This window comes from Oncorhynchus kisutch, unplaced genomic scaffold, assembly GCF_002021735.2.
Source record: "Oncorhynchus kisutch isolate 150728-3 unplaced genomic scaffold, Okis_V2 Okis01b-Okis20b_hom, whole genome shotgun sequence".
Taxonomy (NCBI): Eukaryota; Metazoa; Chordata; class Actinopteri; order Salmoniformes; family Salmonidae; genus Oncorhynchus; species Oncorhynchus kisutch.
The window spans coordinates 1,363,968-1,390,387 of NW_022261978.1; the positions used below are offsets into that span (position 1 = coordinate 1,363,968).

At 40.0% G+C, this 26,420-nt stretch overlaps 1 protein-coding gene across 1 annotated transcript in view; it reads left to right on the forward strand.

Moving 5' to 3' along the window:
- LOC109886283 (slit homolog 1 protein) overlaps positions 1-26,420 on the forward strand; it is a 120,018-nt gene that overhangs the window by 85,655 nt on the left and 7,943 nt on the right. Inside the window, exons 22-33 of the mRNA XM_031811551.1 lie at positions 5,278-5,346; positions 9,499-9,570; positions 11,054-11,125; positions 11,225-11,296; positions 12,463-12,626; positions 13,338-13,462; positions 14,100-14,194; positions 14,836-14,975; positions 15,907-16,000; positions 16,080-16,217; positions 16,698-16,926; positions 24,687-24,817. Coding sequence (XP_031667411.1) covers positions 5,278-5,346; positions 9,499-9,570; positions 11,054-11,125; positions 11,225-11,296; positions 12,463-12,626; positions 13,338-13,462; positions 14,100-14,194; positions 14,836-14,975; positions 15,907-16,000; positions 16,080-16,217; positions 16,698-16,926; positions 24,687-24,817 — 1,401 coding nt within the window. The remainder of the gene's footprint in view (positions 1-5,277; positions 5,347-9,498; positions 9,571-11,053; positions 11,126-11,224; positions 11,297-12,462; positions 12,627-13,337; positions 13,463-14,099; positions 14,195-14,835; positions 14,976-15,906; positions 16,001-16,079; positions 16,218-16,697; positions 16,927-24,686; positions 24,818-26,420) is intronic.

Here is a 26,420-nt window from a genome sequence, read left to right on the forward strand (position 1 = left end):
GTAGGTATAACCCTATAGTCTGTTCTGGCTAGGACAAGGCTTACTGACTAATAGGTAGGTGTAACCCTATAGTCTGTTCTGGCTAGGACAAGGCTTACTGACTAATAGGTAGGTATAACCCTGTAGTCTGTTCTGGCTAGGACAAGGCTTACTGACTAATAGGTAGGTATAACCCTGTAGTCTGTTCTGGCTAGGACAAGGCTTACTGACTAATAGGTAGGTATAACCCTATAGTCTGTTCTGGCTAGGACAAGGCTTACTGACTAATAGGTAGGTATAACCCTATAGTCTGTTCTGGCTAGGACAAGGCTTACTGACTAATAGGTAGGTATAACCCTATAGTCTGTTCTGGCTAGGACAAGGCTTACTGACTAATAGGTAGGTATAACCCTATAGTCTGTTCTGGCTAGGACAAGGCTTACTGACTAATAGGTAGGTATAACCCCATAGTCTGTTCTGGCTAGGACAAGGCTTACTGACTAATAGGTAGGTATAACCCTATAGTCTGTTCTGGCTAGGACAAGGCTTACTGACTAATAGCTGGTATAACCCTATAGTCTGTTCTGGCTAGGACAAGGCTTACTGACTAATAGCTGGTATAACCCCATAGTCTGTTCTGGCTAGGACAAGGCTTACTGACTAATAGGTAGGTATAACCCTATAGTCTGTTCTGGCTAGGACAAGGCTTACTGACTAATAGGTAGGTATAACCCCATAGTCTGTTCTGGCTAGGACAAGGCTTACTGACTAATAGGTAGGTATAACCCCATAGTCTGTTCTGGCTAGGACAAGGCTTACTGACTAATAGGTAGGTATAACCCCATAGTCTGTTCTGGCTAGGACAAGGCTTACTGACTAATAGCTGGTATAACCCTATAGTCTGTTCTGGCTAGGACAAGGCTTACTGACTAATAGGTAGGTATAACCCTATAGTCTGTTCTGGCTAGGACAAGGCTTACTGACTAATAGGTAGGTATAACCCTATAGTCTGTTCTGGCTAGGACAAGGCTTACTGACTAATAGGTAGGTATAACCCTATAGTCTGTTCTGACTAGGACAAGGCTTACTGACTAATAGGTAGGTATAACCCTATAGTCTGTTCTGGCTAGGACAAGGCTTACTGACTAATAGGTAGGTATAACCCTATAGTCTGTTCTGGCTAGGACAAGGCTTACTGACTAATAGGTAGGTATAACCCTCTAGTCTGTTCTGACTAGGACAAGGCTTACTGACTAATAGCTGGTATAACCCTGTAGTCTGTTCTGGCTAGGACAAGGCTTACTGACTAATAGGTAGGTATAACCCTATAGTCTGTTCTGGCTAGGACAAGGCTTACTGACTAATAGGTAGGTATAACCCTATAGTCTGTTCTGGCTAGGACAAGGCTTACTGACTAATAGGTAGGTATAACCCTATAGTCTGTTCTGACTAGGACAAGGCTTACTGACTAATAGGTAGGTATAACCCTATAGTCTGTTCTGGCTAGGACAAGGCTTACTGACTAATAGGTAGGTATAACCCTATAGTCTGTTCTGGCTAGGACAAGGCTTACTGACTAATAGGTAGGTATAACCCTATAGTCTGTTCTGGCTAGGACAAGGCTTACTGACTAATAGGTAGGTATAACCCTGTAGTCTGTTCTGGCTAGGACAAGGCTTACTGACTAATAGGTAGGTATAACCCTATAGTCTGTTCTGACTAGGACAAGGCTTACTGACTAATAGCTGGTATAACCCTGTAGTCTGTTCTGGCTAGGACAAGGCTTACTGACTAATAGGTAGGTATAACCCTATAGTCTGTTCTGGCTAGGACAAGGCTTACTGACTAATAGGTAGGTATAACCCTATAGTCTGTTCTGGCTAGGACAAGGCTTACTGACTAATAGGTAGGTATAACCCTATAGTCTGTTCTGGCTAGGACAAGGCTTACTGACTAATAGGTAGGTGTAACCCTATAGTCTGTTCTGGCTAGGACAAGGCTTACTGACTAATAGGTAGGTATAACCCCATAGTCTGTTCTGGCTAGGACAAGGCTTACTGACTAATAGCTGGTATAACCCTATAGTCTGTTCTGGCTAGGACAAGGCTTACTGACTAATAGGTAGGTATAACCCTATAGTCTGTTCTGGCTAGGACAAGGCTTACTGACTAATAGGTAGGTATAACCCTATAGTCTGTTCTGGCTAGGACAAGGCTTACTGACTAATAGGTAGGTATAACCCTATAGTCTGTTCTGACTAGGACAAGGCTTACTGACTAATAGGTAGGTATAACCCTATAGTCTGTTCTGGCTAGGACAAGGCTTACTGACTAATAGGTAGGTATAACCCTATAGTCTGTTCTGGCTAGGACAAGGCTTACTGACTAATAGGTAGGTATAACCCTATAGTCTGTTCTGGCTAGGACAAGGCTTACTGACTAATAGGTAGGTATAACCCTGTAGTCTGTTCTGGCTAGGACAAGGCTTACTGACTAATAGGTAGGTATAACCCTATAGTCTGTTCTGACTAGGACAAGGCTTACTGACTAATAGCTGGTATAACCCTGTAGTCTGTTCTGGCTAGGACAAGGCTTACTGACTAATAGGTAGGTATAACCCTATAGTCTGTTCTGGCTAGGACAAGGCTTACTGACTAATAGGTAGGTATAACCCTATAGTCTGTTCTGGCTAGGACAAGGCTTACTGACTAATAGGTAGGTATAACCCTATAGTCTGTTCTGGCTAGGACAAGGCTTACTGACTAATAGGTAGGTGTAACCCTATAGTCTGTTCTGGCTAGGACAAGGCTTACTGACTAATAGGTAGGTATAACCCCATAGTCTGTTCTGGCTAGGACAAGGCTTACTGACTAATAGCTGGTATAACCCTATAGTCTGTTCTGGCTAGGACAAGGCTTACTGACTAATAGGTAGGTATAACCCTCTAGTCTGTTCTGACTAGGACAAGGCTTACTGACTAATAGCTGGTATAACCCTATAGTCTGTTCTGGCTAGGACAAGGCTTACTGACTAATAGCTGGTATAACCCTGCAGTCTGTTCTGACTAGGACAAGGCTTACTGACTAATAGCTGGTATAACCCTATAGTCTGTTCTGGCTAGGACAAGGCTTACTGACTAATAGCTGGTATAACCCTATAGTCTGTTCTGGCTAGGACAAGGCTTACTGACTAATAGCTGGTATAACCCTATAGTCTGTTCTGACTAGGACAAGGCTTACTGACTAATAGCTGGTATAACCCTATAGTCTGTTCTGGCTAGGACAAGGCTTACTGACTAATAGCTGGTATAACCCTATAGTCTGTTCTGGCTAGGACAAGGCTTACTGACTAATAGCTGGTATAACCCTGCAGTCTGTTCTGACGAGGACAAGGCTTACTGACTAATAGCTGGTATAACCCTGTAGTCTGTTCTGACTAGGACAAGGCTTACTGACTAATAGCTGGTATAACCCTATAGTCTGTTCTGGCTAGGACAAGGCTTACTGACTAATAGGTAGGTATAACCCTACAGTCTGTTCTGGCTAGGACAAGGCTTACTGACTAATAGGTACAGTGCCTTGCGAAAGTATTCGGCCCCCTTGAACTTTGCGACCTTTTGCCACATTTCAGGCTTCAAACATAAAGATATAAAACTGTATTTTTTTGTGAAGAATCAACAACAAGTGGGACACAATCATGAAGTGGAACGACATTTATTGGATATTTCAAACTTTTTTAACAATTCAAAAACTGAAAAATTGGGCTTGCAAAATTATTCAGCCCCCTTAAGTTAATACTTTGTAGCGCCACCTTTTGCTGCGATTACAGCTGTAAGTCGCTTGGGGTATGTCTCTATCAGTTTTGCACATCGAGAGACTGAATTTTTTTCCCATTCCTCCTTGCAAAACAGCTCGAGCTCAGTGAGGTTGGATGGAGAGCATTTGTGAACAGCAGTTTTCAGTTCTTTCCACAGATTCTCGATTGGATTCAGGTCTGGACTTTGACTTGGCCATTCTAAGACCTGGATATGTTTATTTTTGAACCATTCCATTGTAGATTTTGCTTTATGTTTTGGATCATTGTCTTGTTGGAAGACAAATCTCCGTCCCAGTCTCAGGTCTTTTGCAGACTCCATCAGGTTTTCTTCCAGAATGGTCCTGTATTTGGCTCCATCCATCTTCCCATCAATTTTAACCATCTTCCCTGTCCCTGCTGAAGAAAAGTAGGCCCAAACCATGATGCTGCCACCACCATGTTTGACAGTGTGGATGGTGTGTTCAGGGTGATTTACGCCAAACATAACGTTTTGCATTGTTGCCAGAAAGTTCAATTTTGGTTTCATCTGACCAGAGCACCTTCTTCCACATGTTTGGTGTGTCTCCCAGGTGGCTTGTGGCAAACTTTAAACGACACTTTTTATGGATATCTTTAAGAAATGGCTTTCTTCTTGCCACTCTTCCATAAAGGCCAGATTTTGTGCAATATACGACTGATTGTTGTCCTATGGACAGAGTCTCCCACCTCAGCTGTAGATCTCTGCAGTTCATCCAGAGTGATCATGGGCCTCTTGGCTGCATCTCTGATCAGTCTTCTCCTTGTATGAGCTGAAAGTTTAGAGGGACGGCCAGGTCTTGGTAGATTTGCAGTGGTCTGATACTCCTTCCATTTCAATATTATCTCTTGCACAGTGCTCCTTGGGATGTTTAAAGCTTGGGAAATCTTTTTGTATCCAAATCAGGCTTTAAACTTCTTCACCTCAGTATCTCGGACCTGCCTGGTGTGTTCCTTGTTCTTCATGATGCTCTCTGCGCTTTTAACGGACCTCTGAGACTATCACAGTGCCGGTGCATTTATACGGAGACTTGATTACACACAGGTGGATTGTATTTATCATCATTAGTCATTTAGGTCAACATTGGATCATTCAGAGATCCTCACTGAACTTCTGGAGAGAGTTTGCTACACTGAAAGTAAAGGGGCTGAAGAATTTTGCACGCCCAATTTTTCAGTTTTTGTTTTTAAAAAAAGTTTGAAATATCCAATAAATGTCGTTCCACTTCATGATTGTGTCCCACTTGTTGTTGATTCTTCACAAAAAAATAAAATTTTATATCTTTATGTTTGAAGCCTGAAATGTGGCAAAAGGTCGCAAAGTTCAAGGGGGCCGAATACTTTCGCAAGGCACTGTAGGTATAACCCTATAGTCTGTTCTGACTAGGACAAGGCTTACTGACTAATAGCCGGTATAACTTAGTTACTTTGTTTAACCACAGTCTCCTCCTCCTCCTCTTCCTCTCAGGTATCTGGATGGGAACCAGTTCAGCATGGTGCCCAGGGAACTGTCCACCTTCAAACACCTGCAGCTGGTGTGAGTTAACCATTACTGTCTGTTAGTGTGTCTGTTGTGATTTAACCATTACTGTCTGTTAGTGTGTCTGTTGTGATTTAACCATTACTGTCTGTTAGTGTGTCTGTTGTGATTTAACCATTACTGTCTGTTAGTGTGTCTGTTGTGATTTAACCTTTACTGTCTGTTAGTGTGTCTGTTGTGATTTAACCATTACTGTCTGTTAGTGTGTCTGTTGTGATTTAACCATTACTGTCTGTTAGTGTGTCTGTTGTGATTTAACCATTACTGTCTGTTAGTGTGTCTGTTGTGATTTAACCATTAGTGTGTCTGTTGTGATTTAACCATTACTGTCTGTTAGTGTGTCTGTTGTGATTTAACCATTACTGTCTGTTAGTGTGTCTGTTGTGATTTAACCATTACTGTCTGTTAGTGTGTCTGCTAGTATGTCTGTTGTGATTTAACCATTACTGTCTGTTAGTGTGTCTGTTGTGATTTAACCATTACTGTCTGTTAGTGTGTCTGCTAGTGTGTCTGTTGTGAGCGTCTGGTGTGAGTTAACCATTACTGTCTGTTACTGTGTCTGTTACTGCATGGTCAGTGGTGTTCCTGGGCTTAGGTCCCCATGACTGTGTTACTGATCCTCTCACTGATACTGTACTGTACAACGGTGTACTGTGCCCTAGAGGTCACCAACCATGGTCCTGGTCCTGGTCCTGGTCCTGGTCCTAGTCCTGGTCCTAGTCCTGGTCCTAGTCCTAGTCCTGGTCCTGGTCCCTACAGAGTGTTGTATTCATTATATTACACCTTTATTTAACCAGGTAGCTAGTTGAGAACACCTTTATTTAACCAGGTAGACTAGTTGAGAACACCTTTATTTAACCAGGTAGCTAGTTGAGAACACCTTTATTTAACCAGGTAGGCTAGTTGAGAACACCTTTATTTAACCAGGTAGGCTAGTTGAGAACACCTTTATTTAACCAGGTAGGCTAGTTGAGAACACCTTTATTTAACCAGGTAGGCTAGTTGAGAACACCTTTATTTAACCAGGTAGACTAGTTGAGAACACCTTTATTTAACCAGGTAGCTAGTTGAGAACACGTTCTCATTTACAACTGTGACCTGGCCAAGATAAAGCAAAGCAGTGCGACACAAACAACAACACAGAGTTACACATGGAATAAACAAACATACTGGTAATAATACAGTAGAAAAAGTCTATATACAGTATGTGCAAATGAGGTAGGATAAGGGAGGTAAGGCAATAAATAGGCCAAGGTGGCAAAATAGTATCCATATAGCAATTAAACACTGGAGTGATAGATGTGCAGAGATGAATGTGCATGTAGAGATATTGAGGTGCAAAGGAGCAAGATGAATAAATAAATACAGTGTGGGGATGAGGTAGTTGGATGGGCTATTGGCCAGGTCACAGTGGGTTTGGCGACGAGTATGAAGCGAGGGCCAGCCAACGAGAACATACAGGTCGCAGTGCTGGGTAGTATATGGGGCTTTGGTGACAAAACGGATGGCACTGTGATAGACTGCATCCAGTTTGTTGAGTAGAGTGTTGGAGGCTATTTTGTAAATGACATCGTCAAAGTTGAGGATCGGTAGGATGGTCAGTTTTACGAGGATAAGTTTGGCAGCATGAGTGAAGGATGTTGCGAAATAGGAAGCCGATTCTAGATTTAATTTTGGATTGGAGATGCTTAATGTGAGTCTGGAAGGAGAGTTTACAGTCTAACCAGACACCCAGGTATTTGTAGTTGTCCAGGTTTACAGTCTAACCAGACACCCAGGTATTTGTAGTTTTCCAGGTTTACAGTCTAACCAGACACCCAGGTATTTGTAGTTTTCCAGGTTTACAGTCTAACCAGACACCCAGGTATTTGTAGTTGTCCCGGTTTACAGTCTAACCAGACACCCAGGTATTTGTAGTTGTCGAGGTTTACAGTCTAACCAGACACCCAGGTATTTGTAGTTTTCCAGGTTTACAGTCTAACCAGACACCCAGATATTTGTAGTTTTCCAGGTTTACATTCTAACCAGACACCCAGGTATTTGTAGTTGTCCAGGTTTACAGTCTAACCAGACACCCAGGTATTTGTAGTTTTCCAGGTTTACATTCTAACCAGACACCCAGGTATTTGTAGTTGTCCAGGTTTACATTCTAACCAGACACCCAGGTATTTGTAGTTGTCCAGGTTTACAGTCTAACCAGACACCCAGATATTTGTAGTTGTCCAGGTTTACAGTCTAACCAGACACCCAGGTATTTGTAGTTGTCCAGGTTTACAGGTTTCTGTTACAACCCAGCACAACAGACCTTCATTAGCTTAATCGGTTGTTTTAGAGCTGTGCTGGAACAAAAACATGTGCACAATGTAGTTCTCTAGGACCAGAACAGTTCTAGTGGTTTCTCTACAGTCCAATGTGTAACCATGACCACCAGGTGGCGATATGGAGCCTGCTCTGCACTTGACTCCACTCCAGTCAACAACAGCATTATCCAACCCACAATCCACCAGCTCATAGCTACCTCTGATAGACTAGAGCGGGTTAATGGTTATTCACTTAACACCTCCATTTGGCACAAAAAGCCTTTATTCTGTTGAGATGGGATATGAAGTGTATCGGAGGAGGGTTGCTGCTGAGTGTCTGATGATGGGTAATAAACTGCATTAACAGGATGGATACGTCTCAGATGGCACCCCATTCCCTATGTAGTGCACTACTTTTGACAATTGCCCAGGCTCTGGTCAAAAGTAGTGCCCTATAAAGGGAATAGGGTGCCATTTAATTGGGACACAGACTATAGTGCATTCGGACCCCTTGACTTTTTCCACATTTTGTTATGTTACAGCCTTATTTTAAAATTAATTAAATCGTTTTCCCCCCTCATCAATCTAGACACAATACCCCAAAATGACAAGGCAAAAAAGGAAATATCAAATTTCCATAAGTATTCAGACCCTTTACTCAGTACTTTGTTGAAGCACCTTTGGCAGCGATTACAGCCTCCAGTCTTTTGGGGTATGTATTTGGGGAGTTTCTCCCATTCCTCTCTACAGATCCTCTTAAGCGCTGTGAGGTTGGATGGGGAGCGTTGCTGCACAGTAATTTTCAGGTCTCTCCAGAGTCTCCCAGTCCCTGCCGCTGAAAAACATCCCCACAGCATGATGCTGCCACCACCATGCTTCACCGTAGGGATGGTGCCAGGTTTCCTCCAGACGTGATGCTTGGCATTCAGGCCAAATAGTTCAATCGTGGTTTCATCAGACCAGAGAATCTTGTTTCTCATTGTCTGAGAGTCTTTAGGTGCCTTTTGGAAAACTCCATGCTGACTTTCATGTGAGGAGTGGCTTCTGTCTGGCCACTCAACCATAATGGCCTGTTTGGTAGAATGCTGCAGAGATGGTTGTCCTTCTGGAAGGTTCTCCCATCTCCACAGAGGAGCTCTGTCAGAGTGACCATCGGGTTCTTGGTCACCTCCCTGACCAAGGCCCTTCTCCCCCGATTGCTCAGTTTGGCCTGGCGGCCAGCTCTAAGGAAGAGTCTTGGTGTTTCTAAACGTCTTCCATTTAAGAATGATGCAGCCCACTGTGTTCTTGGGGACCTTCAATGCTGCAGACATTTTTTGGTACCCTCCCCCAGATCTGTGCCGTGAAACAATCCTGTCTCAGAGCTCTACACACAATTCTTTCAACCTCATGGCTTGGTTTTTGCTCTGACATGCACTGTCAACTGTGGGACCTTACATAGACAGGTGTGTGCCTTTCCAAATTATGTCCCACAGGTGGGACTCCATCAAGCTATAGAAACATCTCAAGGATGATCAATAAAAACAGGATGCAGCTGAGCTCAATTTGGAATCTCATAGCAAACGGTCTGAATACTTAAAAATATATAAAATAAAATAATTTGAAAATAATTCTAAAAACTATTTCATTTTGTCATCACAGGGTATTGTGTGTAGATTGCTGAGGAAAAATATATATTTAATCAATTTTAGAATATGTCTTTAACGTAACAAAATGTGGAAAAAGTTAAAGGGTCTGAATACGTTCTGAATGGCTTACTGGATAACTGTAGATAACTAAAGTGTTGGTTGTTTTTAACATAAAGTCATTATGTTTAAGTAGTGGTTGTTTTTAACCCTTGCTGTTCCAGAGATCTGAGTAACAACAGAATCAGCTCCCTGTCTGACTCCTCCTTCTCCAATATGAGCCAGCTCACCACCCTGTGAGTCTCTCTCACACACACACACACACACACACACACACACACACACACACACACACACACACACACACACACACACACACACACACACACACACACACACACACACACACACACACACAGGGAAAACAAACACACACAATAATTAATCAGAAGACAATTATCTGAAGAACAAAAAAATATATGTATTCTCCTGAAAATACTTATCCTCATGTTCATCATCCTCACACTGTATCTAGACTAGTGTACTGTCATAGAATGTTATATTAGAACTGTAGAATGTTCATCATCCTCACACTGTATCTAGACTAGTGTATCTAGACACTGTATCTAGACTAGTATACTGTCATAGAATGTTATATTAGAAGTGTAGAATGTTCATCATCCTCACACTGTATCTAGACTAGTGTATCTAGACACTGTATCTAGACTAGTGTCCTGTCATAGAATGTTATATTAGAACTGTAGAATGTTCATCATCCTCACACTGTATCTAGACTAGTGTATCTAGACTAGTATACTGTCATAGAATGTTATATTAGAAGTGTAGAATGTTCATCATCCTCACACTGTATCTAGACTAGTGTATCTAGACACTGTATCTAGACTAGTGTCCTGTCATAGAATGTTATATTAGAAGTGTAGAATGTTCATCATCCTCACACTGTATCTAGACTAGTGTATCTAGACACTGTATCTAGACTAGTGTCCTGTCATAGAATGTTATATTAGAACTGTAGAATGTTCATCATCCTCACACTGTATCTAGACTAGTGTCCTGTCATAGAATGTTATATTAGAAGGGTAGAATGTTCATCATCCTCACACTGTATCTAGACTAGTGTACTGTCATAGAATGTTATATTAGAACTGTAGAATGTTCATCATCCTCACACTGTATCTAGACTAGTGTCCTGTCATAGAATGCTATATTAGAAGGGTAGAATGTTCATCATCCTCACACTGTATCTAGACTAGTGTACTGTCATAGAATGTTATATTAGAAGTGTAGAATGTTCATCATCCTCACACTGTATCTAGACTAGTGTACTGTCATAGAATGTTATATTAGAAGTGTAGAATGTTCATCATCCTCACACTGTATCTAGACTAGTGTCCTGTCATAGAATGTTATATTAGAAGTGTAGAATGTTCATCATCCTCACACTGTATCTAGACTAGTGTCCTGTCATAGAATGTTATATTAGAAGTGTAGAATGTTCATCATCCTCACACTGTATCTAGACTAGTATACTGTCATAGAATGTTATATTAGAACTGTAGAATGTTCATCATCCTCACACTGTATCTAGACTAGTGTCCTGTCATAGAATGTTATATTAGAAGTGTAGAATGTTCATCATCCTCACACTGTATCTAGACTAGTGTCCTGTCATAGAATGTTATATTAGAAGGGTAGAATGTTCATCATGTAATAAGTGTCTCTGTGTGTTCTTCTCTTGACTGTGTTCTTGTGTTCCAGCATCCTGAGTTACAACTCTCTACGCTGCATCCCTCCTCTGGCCCTGGCTGGACTACGCTCTCTCAGACTACTGTAAGGGCCGAACGCCCCACCCCCCCGCTCTCTCACACACACACACACACACACACACAGAGCCTTAATAATAACATGTTTTGTGTTTCTCTGTCCCAGATCTCTTCATGGTAACGACATCTCTGAACTAATGGAGGGGATCTTCAGTGATGTGGCCTCCCTGTCTCACCTGTGAGTGTGTGTTTCCTGTGTGTATTTGTCCTGTGTGTGTGCACATTATCCCACTCAGCACGCTTAGCAGTGACCGCCTGCACCCGCTCCTATCTGTGTCAGAGTCAAGTGCTTTCCCAGTCAGATGGTATTGGATTGGCAATAAAGACACGCATGACTGAGGGAGTGTGTGTGTGTGTGTGTGTGTGTGTGTGTGTGTGTGTGTGTGTGTGTGTGTGTGTGTGTGTGTGTGTGTGTGTGTGTGTGTGTGTGTGTGTGTGTGTGTGTGTGTGTTCGATGACGCGTGACCTGTCTGGGACAAGCTAAAAGGGTCGGAGTGAAGGATTGATGGAGGAGAGAAAGGGAAGGAGGGATCGTGTCACTACAGAGGTCCATGTCTGTTGACCTTGTGTTGAGAGTAAAGAGAGAAACAGGGGATACAGCAGGTTAGCCTGGGTTATTAATGTAATACTCTACCTCACATACTAACACATCTGGTTCCATTGATGTACTGTAACATGCGGTGGTACAGAGGTTCCCAGACATTCAACATCACTGAATAGAAACATTAGAAACGTTTAGTTTTTTTTATACAGATCCTTACCGCGGGGCGGCAGTGTAGCCTAGTGGTTAGAGCATTGGACTAGTAACCGAAAGGTTGCAAGTTCAAATCCCCGAGCTGACAAGGTACAAAATCTGTCGTTCTGCCCTTGAACAGGCAGTTAACCCACTGTTCCTAGGCCGTCATTGAGAATAAGAATTTGTTCTTAACTGACTTGCCTAGTAAAATAAAGGTAAAATAAATAGTGTTGTATGTGGAGGAACTGCCTCCAGAAGAGGTTGCTATCCTATGACAACTTTCAACAGAAATGCTCTGATTCCCTTCCTATTCAGTCTGCCATGTTAAAGTCATGGAACTTAAAGGTGCACTATGCAGAAATAGCTTTTATATTTCCTGGTTCTTAGACTTGCTTTCAATTAGAATGGCCAAAAAGTTACCTATTGCAGCTTTAACTGTATTTGAGGCAAGAGGACCCCCTCTTGTGGTAGTTGAAAGTATTACACCACATTCAGAGCATGCCTGTATTGTCTACCTGACTTTCATCTGAATTGGCTGTCAGTCTAATTGATTAATTGAGCGACTGACCTTAACCCTTCCACCCGGATCTTTAACCTCTAACCCCCAGGGCAATCGGTGCCAACCCCCTGTACTGTGACTGTCATCTGCGCTGGCTGTCTGACTGGGTGAAGAGTGGGTACAAGGAGCCTGGCATCGCCCGCTGTGCCGGACCAATGGGCATGGAGGGAAAACTGCTGCTCACCACACCTGAGACCAAGTTTGAATGTCTGGGTAAGAGTGGGAGAGGAGGAGGAGGGAGGGAAGGGAGGGGAGGGAGGGAAGGGAGGGGAGCGGAGGGAGGGAAGGGAGGGGAGCGGAGGGAGGGAGGGGGGGGCTGGCTTTTGTACGGTGAAGAGGAAGAGATGGGAGAGAGAGAGATGGATTAAAGGAGTGTAAAAGAAGGGATAGAAGATTAAATACAAAGGTACAGGAGGAGGAATGGAAAGAAAACCCAATAATGAGAGAGTCAATAGAAAAAGGAGTGAAAGGTAATCTCTTCTTATTTTCATTGGACCCCAGAAAGATGGCGCCAGCTAGTAGGGACCCCAGAAAGATGGAGCCAGCTAGTAGGGACCACAGAAAGATGGAGCCAGCTAGTAGGGACCCCAGAAAGATGGAGCCAGCTAGTAGGGACCCCAGAAAGATGGAGCCAGCTAGTAGGGACCCCAGAAAGATGGAGCCAGCTAGTAGGGACCCCAGAAAGATGGAGCCAGCTAGTAGGGACCCGAGAAAGATGGCGTCAGCTAGTAGGGACCCCAGAAAGATGACGTCAGCTAGTAGGGACCCCAGAAAGATGACGTCAGCTAGTAGGGACCCCAGAAAGATGGCATCAGCTAGTAGGGACCCCAGAAAGATGGAGCCAGCTAGTAGGGACCCCAGAAAGATGGAGCCAGCTAGTAGGGACCCCAGTCAAATTCCAATTGTTCTTCTCTCCGTCCCCAGGTCCAGTGGAGATGTCTGTCCAGGCTAAGTGTAGTCCGTGTGTGTCTGGGCCCTGTCAGAACCACGGTGTGTGTCAGTCTGACCCTGTAGAACTCTACACATGTGTGTGTGCACCTGGCTTCACGGTAAGAACCCACTACTGTCCCCAATCATAGCAGAACACTGATCTATTCAACGAATCCAGTTATACACAGTGAGATAAACCTGCATCCAATATAACAGGATATGACTGGATGGAGTAGTTTTTATGTCACTCTAAAATCCTCTAAAATATATTATTATAGTAGAGAATACCCTATTGAATATAGTAATAAAATATATTATTATAGTAGAGAATACTCTATTGAATATAGTAATAACATGTATTATTATAGTAGAGCATACCCTATTGAAAATAATATTAAAATATATTATTATAGTAGAGAATACCCTATTGAAATTAGTATTAAAATATATTATTATAGTAGAGAATACTCTATTGAAATTAGTATTAAAATATATTATTATAGTAGAGAATACCCTATTGAAATTAGTATTAAAATATATTATTATAGTAGAGCATACCCTATTGAAATTAGTATTAAAATATATTATTATAGTAGAGAATACTCTATTGAAATTAGTATTAAAATATATTATTATAGTAGAGAATACCCTATTGAATATAGTATTAAAATATATTATTATAGTAGAGAATACCCTATTGAAAATAGTAATGTATATAATCCACAGATATAATGAAAGTGTGTGTGTGTTTTACAGGGTAAATACTGTGAGACTCCAGTGGATGTGTGTGCCAGTAACCCATGCACAAATGGAGGAACCTGCATCAGTGACGAACAGACAAGGAGATTCAGGTAACACACACACACACTGGGCCCACACTACACACACACACACACATATACAAACACACACTGGGCCCACTCTATACACACACACATAAACACACCCATATACACACACACATAAACACACCCATATACACACACACACACTGGGCCCACACTACACACACACACATATACAAACACACACTGGGCCCACTCTATACACACACACATAAACACACCCATATACACACACACACACACACTGGGCCCACACTACACACACACATATACAAACACACACTGGGCCCACTCTATACACACACACATAAACACACCCATATACACACACACACACAGGGGCGCAACTTTCGCTACAGACGGTGAGAACATTCTGTACATTTCATTTACAGTTTTATCATTGGAATGTGATTTAGTTTAAATACAGAGACAACGGTGTGCTTTAGAACCAAGCGGATGCCTCTGAGTGGTCATGTAGGCTGTTTGGAATGTTCATCTGACTGGATAATTATCATTTTTTAAATGATGTTCTAAAACCAAAGTTGCGCCCTTACACACACACACACACACACACACACACACACACACACACACACACACACACACACACACACACACACACACTGACCAGTCTTTCCCCTCTCTAGTTGTTCATGCCTGGTGGGTTTCCATGGATCGTTCTGTGAGGTGGATGTAGATGACTGTGAGGACCACGGATGTGAGAATGGTGCAACCTGTGTGGACGGAGTAGGCAACTACACCTGCTTCTGTCCTCCCTTCTACATTGGTATGATATATAGACATTCCATAGAGATTCTATAGACATTCTCTCTAGACATTCTCTCTAAACATTCTAAAGACATTCTCTCTAGACATTCTCTCTAGACATTCTCTCTAAACATTCTAAAGACATTCTCTCTAGACATTCTCTCTAAACATTCTAAAGACATTCTCTCTAGACATTCTAAAGACATTATCTCTAGGCATTCTCTCTAGACATTCTAAAGACATTCTCTCCAGGCATTCTCTCTAGGCATTCTCTCTAGGCATTCTCTCTAGACATTCTAAAGACATTCTCTCTAGACAATCTCTCTATACATTCTCTCTAGGCATTCTCTCTAAACATTGTAAAAACTTTCTCTCTAGACAATCTCTCTAGGCATTCTCTCTAGACAATCTCTCTAGACATTCTCTCTAGACAATCTCTCTAGACATTCTCTCTAGACATTCTCTCTAGACATTCTAAAGACATTATCTCTAGGCATTCTCTCTAGACATTCTAAAGACATTCTCTCCAGGCATTCTCTCTAGGCATTCTCTCTAGGCATTCTCTCTAGACATTCTAAAGACATTCTCTCTAGACAATCTCTCTATACATTCTCTCTAAACATTGTAAAAACTTTCTCTCTAGACAATCTCTCTAGGCATTCTCTCTAGACAATCTCTCTAGACATTCTCTCTAGACAATCTCTCTAGACATTCTCTCTAGACAATCTCTCTAGACAACTTATAGACATTCTCTCTAGGCATTCTCTCTAGGCATTCTCTCTATACATTCTCTCTATACATTCTCTCTAGACATTCTCTCTAGACATTTTATAGGCATTCTCTCTAGACATTCTCTCTAGACATTATCTCTAGGCATTCTCTCTAGGCATTCTCTCCTCCTTACTCTCTCTCGCTCTCCATCTCTCTCTCCATCTCTCTCTCTCTCTCAGGGCTGTTGTGTGAGGAAGAGGAGGATGTGTGCTCTCCTGGTAGAAACCCCTGTCAGCAACACTCTACCTGCAGCAGCACCACTACAGGCCCCAGGTGACTACACACAGACGCACACACACACAAACACACACTCACTGGTACACATGTTCATGTTCTACATGTGTGTGTCCAGATGTGCGTGTTCCCCAGGCTTCGTGGGGGGTGACTGCAGTGTGAACTATGATGAGTGTGAGGATCAGGACTGTCAGAATGGAGCGGTGTGTGTGGACCAGGTGGATGGATACACCTGCACCTGCCCTCAGGGGTACAGGTAAGACACACACACACACAGGTGTAAATGTGGAAACTATTAGTGCCCTAGATGTGTCATAATAAGTTGGTCTCTCCTTGTCTCAGTACTGTCGTACATAAGAGGTGGGTTCATTAAGGGTTCAGTTTGAGGGCCAACCTGTTAACAATTTCAGTTGAACAATTTGAATGAACATTCCCAAATGTTACATTAGCAAAAAAAATTATGGATTACTGTGGCTTTTTTTTAAAGTGCAAATGATTTCTGTTCTTACAACATGAAATAGAAACACACACGTTCACAGCACACTACCTTCTCAGACTGTAACACAGAACAAATGGAATGTGTTAGTTAATGTTTGCAGACTATTTCCCTTGTGGAACACCCCTCAGGACTCAAGATGTCTGCATGCTTTGCTCAGGCGTTAGAGCCTGATCTTAGTCCTTACTATGTCATATGTTGTGGTCCGTAGTAATTCTCCCCTCCTCTTCCGCCTCCTAGTGGTGAGTTGTGTGAGGTGCCCCCTCCTCCTCCATCTCTCTGTGAGCGGACTCGCTGTCAGAACAGCGCCCCCTGTGTGGACAGAGGCGGTACTGCGCTGTGCCAGTGTCTGCCGGGGTTCGAGGGTGTGCGTTGTGAGAAGCTGGTCAGTGTGAACTTCGTGAATAGAGATTCTTACCTACAGCTGTCTGACGTGAAGAACTGGCCTCAGGCCAACATCACACTGCAGGTAATCACACACACACACTAGGGTGACCACATTTAAAATACCCAAATGCAGAAAATCGAATGATTTTGCGGAACAGTGTAGCCTAGACATTAGGCTACATCCCCCCACAGACACAAATCTCCCTCCTGCTGCACTGAGCGAGCTAACTGAAGCTCACGTAAGCCTACTCTTTTGCCTCGTGCAAGTGTTGGTGATAATAGAGAGGCCACTTTTTTTATGAAAATCTGTGAATATTTGGCCAAGGGAATATTTCTGTTTGGCCTCGGGGAAGAGTTAGGAAGGGAGGCTTTTCAACAGGTTTGAGTGAATTAGCAGCACAGATGTTGAATGAGAAACTAATGAGCATGGAGAGCCTCACAAGTTTAATGTCAGTCTAATACGGTTATTTTCATACTTTTGTAGCTCTTCATTAAACACACACCTTTTGTAAGTAGTTAACTGTCCTCTCCAAGTTTATCTGGAATTTAGCCTGAAAGGATTTGATAAATGTGATTGGTTGATGATATAACATTTGCCCAGGTCTCGTCTTGTACTTCGCAGAATATAAGATCTCAACAATGATTGGAGAAGTGTTTAACATCACCAGCACCACGTCCTTATCATATAGTATCTTATCCTTATCATATAGTCTCTTATCCTTATCATATAGTCTCTTATCCTTATCATATAGTATCTTATCCTTATCGTATGGTCTCTTGTCCTTGTCATATGGTCTCTTATACTTATCGTATAGTCTCTTATCCGTATCATATAGTCTCTTATCCTTATCATATAGTCTCTTGTCCTTGTCATATAGTCTCTTATCCGTATCATTGGGTCTCCTATCCCTATCATATAGTCTCTTATCCTTATCATATAGTCTCTTATCCTCATCATATAGTTGCTTACCCTTATCGTATAGGCTCTTGTCCTTATCATATGGTCTCTTATCCTTATCATATAGTCTCCTATCCTTATCGTGTAGTCTCTTATCCTTATCATATAGTCTCTTGCCCTTATCATATAGTCTCTTATCCTTATCGTATAGTCTCTTATCGTTGTCGTATAGTCTCGTATCCCTTATCATATAGTCATCATATAGTCTCGTATCCTTAGCATATAGTCATCAAATAGTCTCTTATCCTTATCATATAGTCTCTTATCCTTATCGTATAGTCATCGTATAGTCTCTTATCCTTATCGTATGGTCTCTTATCCTTATCGTATGGTCATTATATAGTATCTTATCCTTATCGTATGGTCTCTTATCCGTATCATATAGTCTTTTATCCTTATCGTATTGTCATCATATAGTCTCTTATCCTTATCATATAGCCTCTTATCCTTAACATATAGTCTCTTATCCTCATCATATAGTCATCATATAGTCTCTTATCCATATCATATAGGCATCATATGGTCTCTAATCCTTATCATATGGTCTCTTATCCTTATCGTATAGTCTCTTATCCTTATCATATAGTCATCATATAGTCTCTTATCCGTATCATGTAGTCATCATATAGTCTCCTGTCCTTATCATATAGTCTCCTGTCCTTATCATATAGTCTCCTGTCCTTATCATACAGTCATCATATAGTCTATTATCCTTATCATATAGTCATCATATAGCCTCTTATCCTTATCATATAGTCATCATATAGTCTCTTATCCTTATCATATAGACACCATATAGTCTCTTATCCTTATCATATAGTCATCATATAGTCTCTTATCCTCATCTTATAGTCTCTTATCCTTATCGTATAGTCATCATATCGTCTCTTATCCGTATCATATAGTCTTTTATCCTTATCGTATAGTCATCATATAGTCTATTATCCTTATCGTATAGTCTCTTGTCCTTATCGTATAGTCATCATATAGCCTCGTATCCTTATCATATAGTCATCATACAGTCTCTTATCCTTATCATATAGTCGTCATATAGTCTCTTATCCTTATCGTATAGTCATCATATAGTCTCTTATCCTTATCATATAGTCATCATGTAGTCTCTTATCCTTATCATATAGTCATCATATAGTCTCGTACCCTTATCATATAGTCTCTTATCCTTATTATATAGGCATCATATAGTATCTTATCCTTATCATGTAGTCATCATATAGTCTCGTATCCTTATTATATAGTCTCTTATCCTTATCATATAGTCTTTTATCCTTATCATATAGTCATCACATAGTCTCTCGTGCTTATCATATAGTCTCTTGTCTGTATCATATAGTCATCATATAGTCTCGTGTCTGTATCATATAGTCATCATATAGTCTCTCGTGCTTATCATATAGTCTCTCGTGCTTATCATATAGTCTCTCGTCCTTATCATATTGTCTCTCGTCCTTATCATATAGTCTCTCGTCCTTATCATATAGTCTCTTGTCCTTATCATATAGTCTCTTGTCCTTATCATATAGTCTCTCGTCATTATCATATATTCTCTTGTCATTATCATATAGTCTCTCGTCCTTATCATATAGTCTCTTGTCCTTATCATATAGTCTCTTGTCGTTATCATATAGTCTCTCGTCCTTATCATATAGTCTCTCATCCTTATCATATAGTCTCTTGTCCTTATCATATAGTCTCTCACCTTATCATATAGTCTCTCGTCCTTATCATATAGTCTCTTATCCTTATCATATAGTCTCTTATCCTTATCGTATAGTCTCTTGTCCTTATCATATAGTCATCACATAGTCTCGTATCCTTATCATATAGTCATCACATAGTCTCTTATCCTTGGCATATAGTCATCAAATAGTCTCTTATCCGTATCATATAGTCTCTTATCCTTATCATATAGTCGCCGTATAGTCTCTTATCCTTATCATATAGTATCTTACCCTTATCATATAGTATCTTATCCTTATCATATAGTCTCTTATCCTTATCGTATAGTCATCATATAGTCTCTTATCCTTATAGTATAGTCTCTTATCCGTATCATATAGTATTTTATCCTTATTGTATAGTCATCATATAGTCTCTTATCCTTATCATATAGTCTCTTATCCTTATCGTATAGTCATCATATAGTCTCTTATCCTTAACATATAGTCTCGTATCCTCATCATATAGTCATCATATAGTCTCTTATCCATATCATATAGTCATCATATGGTCTCTTATCCTTATCGTATAGTCTCTTATCCTTATCGTATAGTCTCTTATCCCTATCATATAGTCATCGTATAGCCTCTTATCCTTATCGTATAGTCATCATATAGTCTATTATCCTTATCGTATAGTCTCTTATCCTTATCATATGGTCATCATATAGTCTCTTATCCTTATCGTATAGTCATCGCATAGTCTCTTATCCTTATCGTATAGTCTCTTATCCTTATCATATAGTCATCATATAGTCTCTTGTCCTTATCGTATAGTCTCTTATCCTTATCGTATAGTCATCATATCGTCTCTTGTCCTTATCGTATAGTCTCTTATCCGTATCATATAGTCTTTTATCCTTATCGTATAGCCATCATATAGTCTCTTATCCTTATCATATAGTCTCTTGTCCTTATCATATGGTCATCATATAGTCTCGTATCCTTATCATATAGTCATCATATAGTCTCTTATCCTTATCATATAGTCGTCATATAGTCTCTTATCCTTATCGTATAGTCATCATATAGTCTCTTATCCTTATCGTATAGTCATCGTGTGGTCTCTTATCCTTATCATATAGTCTCTTATCCTTATCGTATAGTCATCGTATAGTCTCGTATCCTTATCATATAGTCTCTTATCCTTATTATATAGGCATCATATAGTATCTTATCCTTATCATGTAGTCATCATATAGTCTCTTATCCTTATTATATAGTCTCTTATCCTTATTATATAGTCTTTTATCCTTATCATATAGTCGTCATATAGTCTTGTGTCTGTATCATATAGTCATCATATAGTCTCTCGTGCTTATCATATAGTCTCTCGTGCTTATCATATAGTCTCTCGTCCTTATCATATTGTCTCTCGTCCTTATCATATAGTCTCTCGTCCTTATCATATAGTCTCTTGTCCTTATCATATAGTCTCTTGTCCTTATCATATAGTCTCTCGTCATTATCATATATTCTCTTGTCATTATCATATAGTCTCTCGTCCTTATCATATAGTCTCTTGTCCTTATCATATAGTCTCTTGTCGTTATCATATAGTCTCTCGTCCTTATCATATAGTCTCTCATCCTTATCATATAGTCTCTTGTCCTTATCATATAGTCTCTCACCTTATCATATAGTCTCTTGTCCTTATCATATAGTCTCTTATCCTTATCATATAGTCTCTTGTCCTTATCATATAGTCATCACATAGTCTCGTATCCTTATCATATAGCCATCGCATAGTCTCTTATCCTTAGCGTATAGTCATCAAATAGTCTCTTATCCTTATCATATAGTCTCTTATCCTTATCATATAGTCATCATATAGTCTCTTATCCTTATCATATAGTATCTTACCCTTGTCATATAGTATCTTATCCTTATCATATAGTCTCTTATCCTTATCGTATAGTCATCATATAGTCTCTTATCCTTATAGTATAGTCTCTTATCCGTATCATATAGTATTTTATCCTTATCGTATAGTCATCATATAGTCTCTTATCCTTATCGTATAGTCTCTTATCCTTATCGTATAGTCATCATATAGTCTCTTATCCTTAACATATAGTCTCTTATCCTCGTCATATAGTCATCATATAGTCTCTTATCCATATCATATAGTCATCATATGGTCTCTTATCCTTATCGTATAGTCTCTTATCCTTATCGTGTAGTCTCTTATCCTTATCATATAGTCATCATATAGTCTCTTATCCGTATCGTGTAGTCATCCTATAGTCTCCTGTCCTTATCATACAGTCATCATATAGTCTCTTATTCTTATCATATAGTCATCATATAGTCTCTTATCCTTATCATATAGTCATCATATAGTCTCTTATCCTTATCATATAGTCATCATATAGTCTCTTATCCTTATCGTATAGTCTCTTATCCTTATCATTTGGTCATCATATAGTCTCTTATCCTTATCATATGGTCTTTTATCCTTATCGTAAAGTCATCATGTAGTCTCTTATCCTTATCGTGTAGTCTCTTATCCTTATCATATAGTCATCATATAGTCTCTTATCCGTATCGTGTAGTCATCCTATAGTCTCCTGTCCTTATCATACAGTCATCATATAGTCTCTTATTCTTATCATATAGTCATCATATAGTCTCTTATCCTTATCATATAGTCATCATATAGTCTCTTATCCTTATCATATAGTCATCATATAGTCTCTTATCCTTATCGTATAGTCTCTTATCCTTATCATTTGGTCATCATATAGTCTCTCGTCCTTATCATATAGTCTCTCATCCTTATCATATAGTCTCTTGTCCTTATCATATAGTCTCTCACCTTATCATATAGTCTCTTGTCCTTATCATATAGTCTCTTATCCTTATCATATAGTCTCTTGTCCTTATCATATAGTCATCACATAGTCTCGTATCCTTATCATATAGCCATCGCATAGTCTCTTATCCTTAGCGTATAGTCATCAAATAGTCTCTTATCCTTATCATATAGTCTCTTATCCTTATCATATAGTCATCATATAGTCTCTTATCCTTATCGTATAGTATCTTACCCTTGTCATATAGTATCTTATCCTTATCATATAGTCTCTTATCCTTATCGTATAGTCATCATATAGTCTCTTATCCTTATAGTATAGTCTCTTATCCGTATCATATAGTATTTTATCCTTATCGTATAGTCATCATATAGTCTCTTATCCTTATCGTATAGTCTCTTATCCTTATCGTATAGTCATCATATAGTCTCTTATCCTTAACATATAGTCTCTTATCCTCGTCATATAGTCATCATATAGTCTCTTATCCATATCATATAGTCATCATATGGTCTCTTATCCTTATCGTATAGTCTCTTATCCTTATCGTGTAGTCTCTTATCCTTATCATATAGTCATCATATAGTCTCTTATCCGTATCGTGTAGTCATCCTATAGTCTCCTGTCCTTATCATACAGTCATCATATAGTCTCTTATTCTTATCATATAGTCATCATATAGTCTCTTATCCTTATCATATAGTCATCATATAGTCTCTTATCCTTATCATATAGTCATCATATAGTCTCTTATCCTTATCGTATAGTCTCTTATCCTTATCATTTGGTCATCATATAGTCTCTTATCCTTATCATATGGTCTTTTATCCTTATCGTAAAGTCATCATATAGTCTCTTATCCTTATCGTATAGTCTCTTATCCTTATCATATGGTCATCATATAGTCTCGTATCCTTATCGTATAGTCATCATATAGTCTCCTATCCTTATCATATAGTCGTCATGTGGTCTCTTATCCTTATCGTATAGTCATCATATAGTCTCTTGTCCTTATCATATAGTCATCATGTAGTCTCTTATCCTTATCGTATAGTCATCATGTAGTCTCGTGTCCTTATCATATAGTCTCTTATCCTTATTATATAGGCATCATATAGTATCTTATCCTTATCATGTGGGCATCATATAGTCTCTTATCCTTATTGTATAGTCTCTTATCCTTATCATATAGTATTTTATCCTTATCATATAGTCATCATATAGTCTCTCGTGCTTATCATATAGTCTCTTGTCTGTATCATATGGTCATCATATAGTCTCGTGTCTGTATCATATAGTCATCATATAGTCTCTCGTGCTTATCATATAGTCTCTCGTGCTTATCATATAGTCTCTTGTCTGTATCATATAGTCATCATATAGTCTCGTGTCTGTATCATATAGTCATCATATAGTCTCTCGTGCTTATCACATAGTCTCTCGTCCTTATCATATAGTCTCTCGTCCTTTATCATATTGTCTCTCGTCCTTATCATATAGTCTCTTGTCCTTATCATATAGTCTCTTGTCCTTATCATATAGTCTCTCGTCATTATCATATATTCTCTTGTCATTATCATATAGTCTCTCGTCCTTATCATATAGTCTCTTGTCCTTATCATATAGTCTCTCATCCTTATCATATAGTCTCTCATCCTTATCATATAGTCTCTTGTCCTTATCATATAGTCTCTCACCTTATCATATAGTCTCTCACCTTATCATATAGTCTCTCACCTTATCGTATAGTCTCTTGTCCTTATCATATAGTCTCTTGTCCTTATCATATGGGGCGGCAGGGTAGCCTAGTGGTTAGAGCGTTGGACTAGTAACCAGAAGGTTGCGAGTTCAAACCCCCGAGCTGACAAGGTACAAATCTGTCGTTCTGCCCCTGAACAGGCAGTTAACCCACTGTTCCCAGGCCGTCATTGAAAATAAGAATTTGTTCTTAACTGACTTACCTGGTTAAATAAAGGTTAAAAAAAATATTTAAAAAAATAAAAATATATATATAGTCTCTTGTTATTATCATATAGTCTCTTGTTATTTTCAAATAGTATCTTATCCTTATCATATAGTCTCTTGTCCTTATCATATAGTCATCAAATAGTCTCTTGTCATAAGAGCAATGTGACCTCTACAAAGGGACAAAGGACCAAAATGCGGGACTGTCCCGCACATTCCAGGACATGTAGTCACCCTAATACACACACACACAGAGAGAGGAAAACACACACACATGCTCACACAGACATAGATGTGCATACACACACAAAGGAAAACACACGTGTGCGCACACACACACACATTCTGACCTGTGTGTGTTCCCCAGGTGTCGACAGCGGAGGATAACGGTATCCTGCTGTATAATGGAGACAACAAGCCAATGGCTGTGGAGCTCCATGAGGGACATGTTCGAGTCAGCTACGACCCTGGTAGTCAGCCTGGACACACTATCTACAGGTACACACACTATCTACAGGTACACACACTATCTACAGGTACACACACTATCTACAGGTACACACACTATCTACAGGAACACACACTATCTACAGGAACACACACTATCTACAGGTACACACACTATCTACAGGTTATACATACACTACCGTTCAAAAGTTTGGGGTCACTTAGACATTTCCTTGTTTTTGAAAGAAAAGCTAATTGTTTGTCTATTAAAATGGCAGTCTCTATGGGGGTGCCTCAGGGTTCAATTCTTGGACCGACTCTCTTCTCTGTAAACATCAATGATGTCGCTCTTGCTGCTGGTGAGTCTCTGATCCACCTCTACGCAGACGACACCATTCTGTATACTTCTGGCCCTTCTTTGGACACTGTGTTAACAACCCTCCAGAAGAGCTTCAATGCCATACAACTCTCCTTCCATGGCCTCCAATTGCTCTTAAATACAAGTAAAACTAAATGCATGCTCTTCAACCGATCGCTGCCTGCATCTGCCCACCCGTCCAACATCACTACTCTGGACGGTTCTGACTTAGAATATGTGGACAACTACAAATACCTAGGTGTCTGGTTAGACTGTAAACTCTCCTTCCAGGCTCACATCAAACATCTCCAATCCAAAGTTAAATCTAGAATTGACTTCCTATTTCGCAACAAAGCATCCTTCACTCGTGCTGACAAACATACCCTTGTAAAACTGACCATCCTACCGATCCTCGACTTCGGCAATGTCATTTTCAAAATAGCCTCCAATACCCTACTCAATAAATTGGATGCAGTCTATCACAGTGCCATCTGTTTTGTCACCAAAGCCCCATATACTACCCACCATTGCGACCTGTATGCTCTCGTTGGCTGGCCCTCGCTTCATACTCGTCGCCAAACACTGGCTCCAGGTCATCTACAAGACCCTGCTAGATAAAGTCCCCCCTTATCTCAGCTCACTGGTCACCATAGCAGCACCCACCATCTCTCTGGTCACCCCCAAAACCAATTCTTCCTTTGGCCGCCTCTCCTTCCAGTTCTCTGCTGCCAATGACTGGAACGAACTACAAAAATCTCTGAAACTGGAAACACTCATCTCCCTCACTAGCTTTAAGCACCAGCTGTCAGAGCAGCTCACAGATTACTGCACATGTACATAGCCCATCTATAATTTAGCCCAAACAACTACCTCTCCCCCTACTGTATTTATTTATTTTGCTCCTTTGTACCCCATTATTTCTCTCTACTTTGCACATTCTTCCACTGCAAATCTACCATTCCAGTGTTTTACTTGCTATATTGTATTTACTTTGCCACCATGACCTTTTTTTTGCCTTTACCTCCCTTATCTCACCTCATTTTCTCACATTGTATATAGACTTATTTTTCTACTGTATTATTGACTGTATGTTTGTTTATTCCATGTGTAACTCTGTGCTGTTGTATGTGTCGAACTGCTTTGCTTAATTTTGGCCAGGTCGCAATTGTAAATGAGAACTTGTTCTCAACTAGTCTACCTGGATAAAGCTGAAATAAATAAATAAATAAAAAATAACATCAAATTGAATAGAAATACAGTGTAGACATTGTTAATGTTGTAAATGACTCTTGTAGC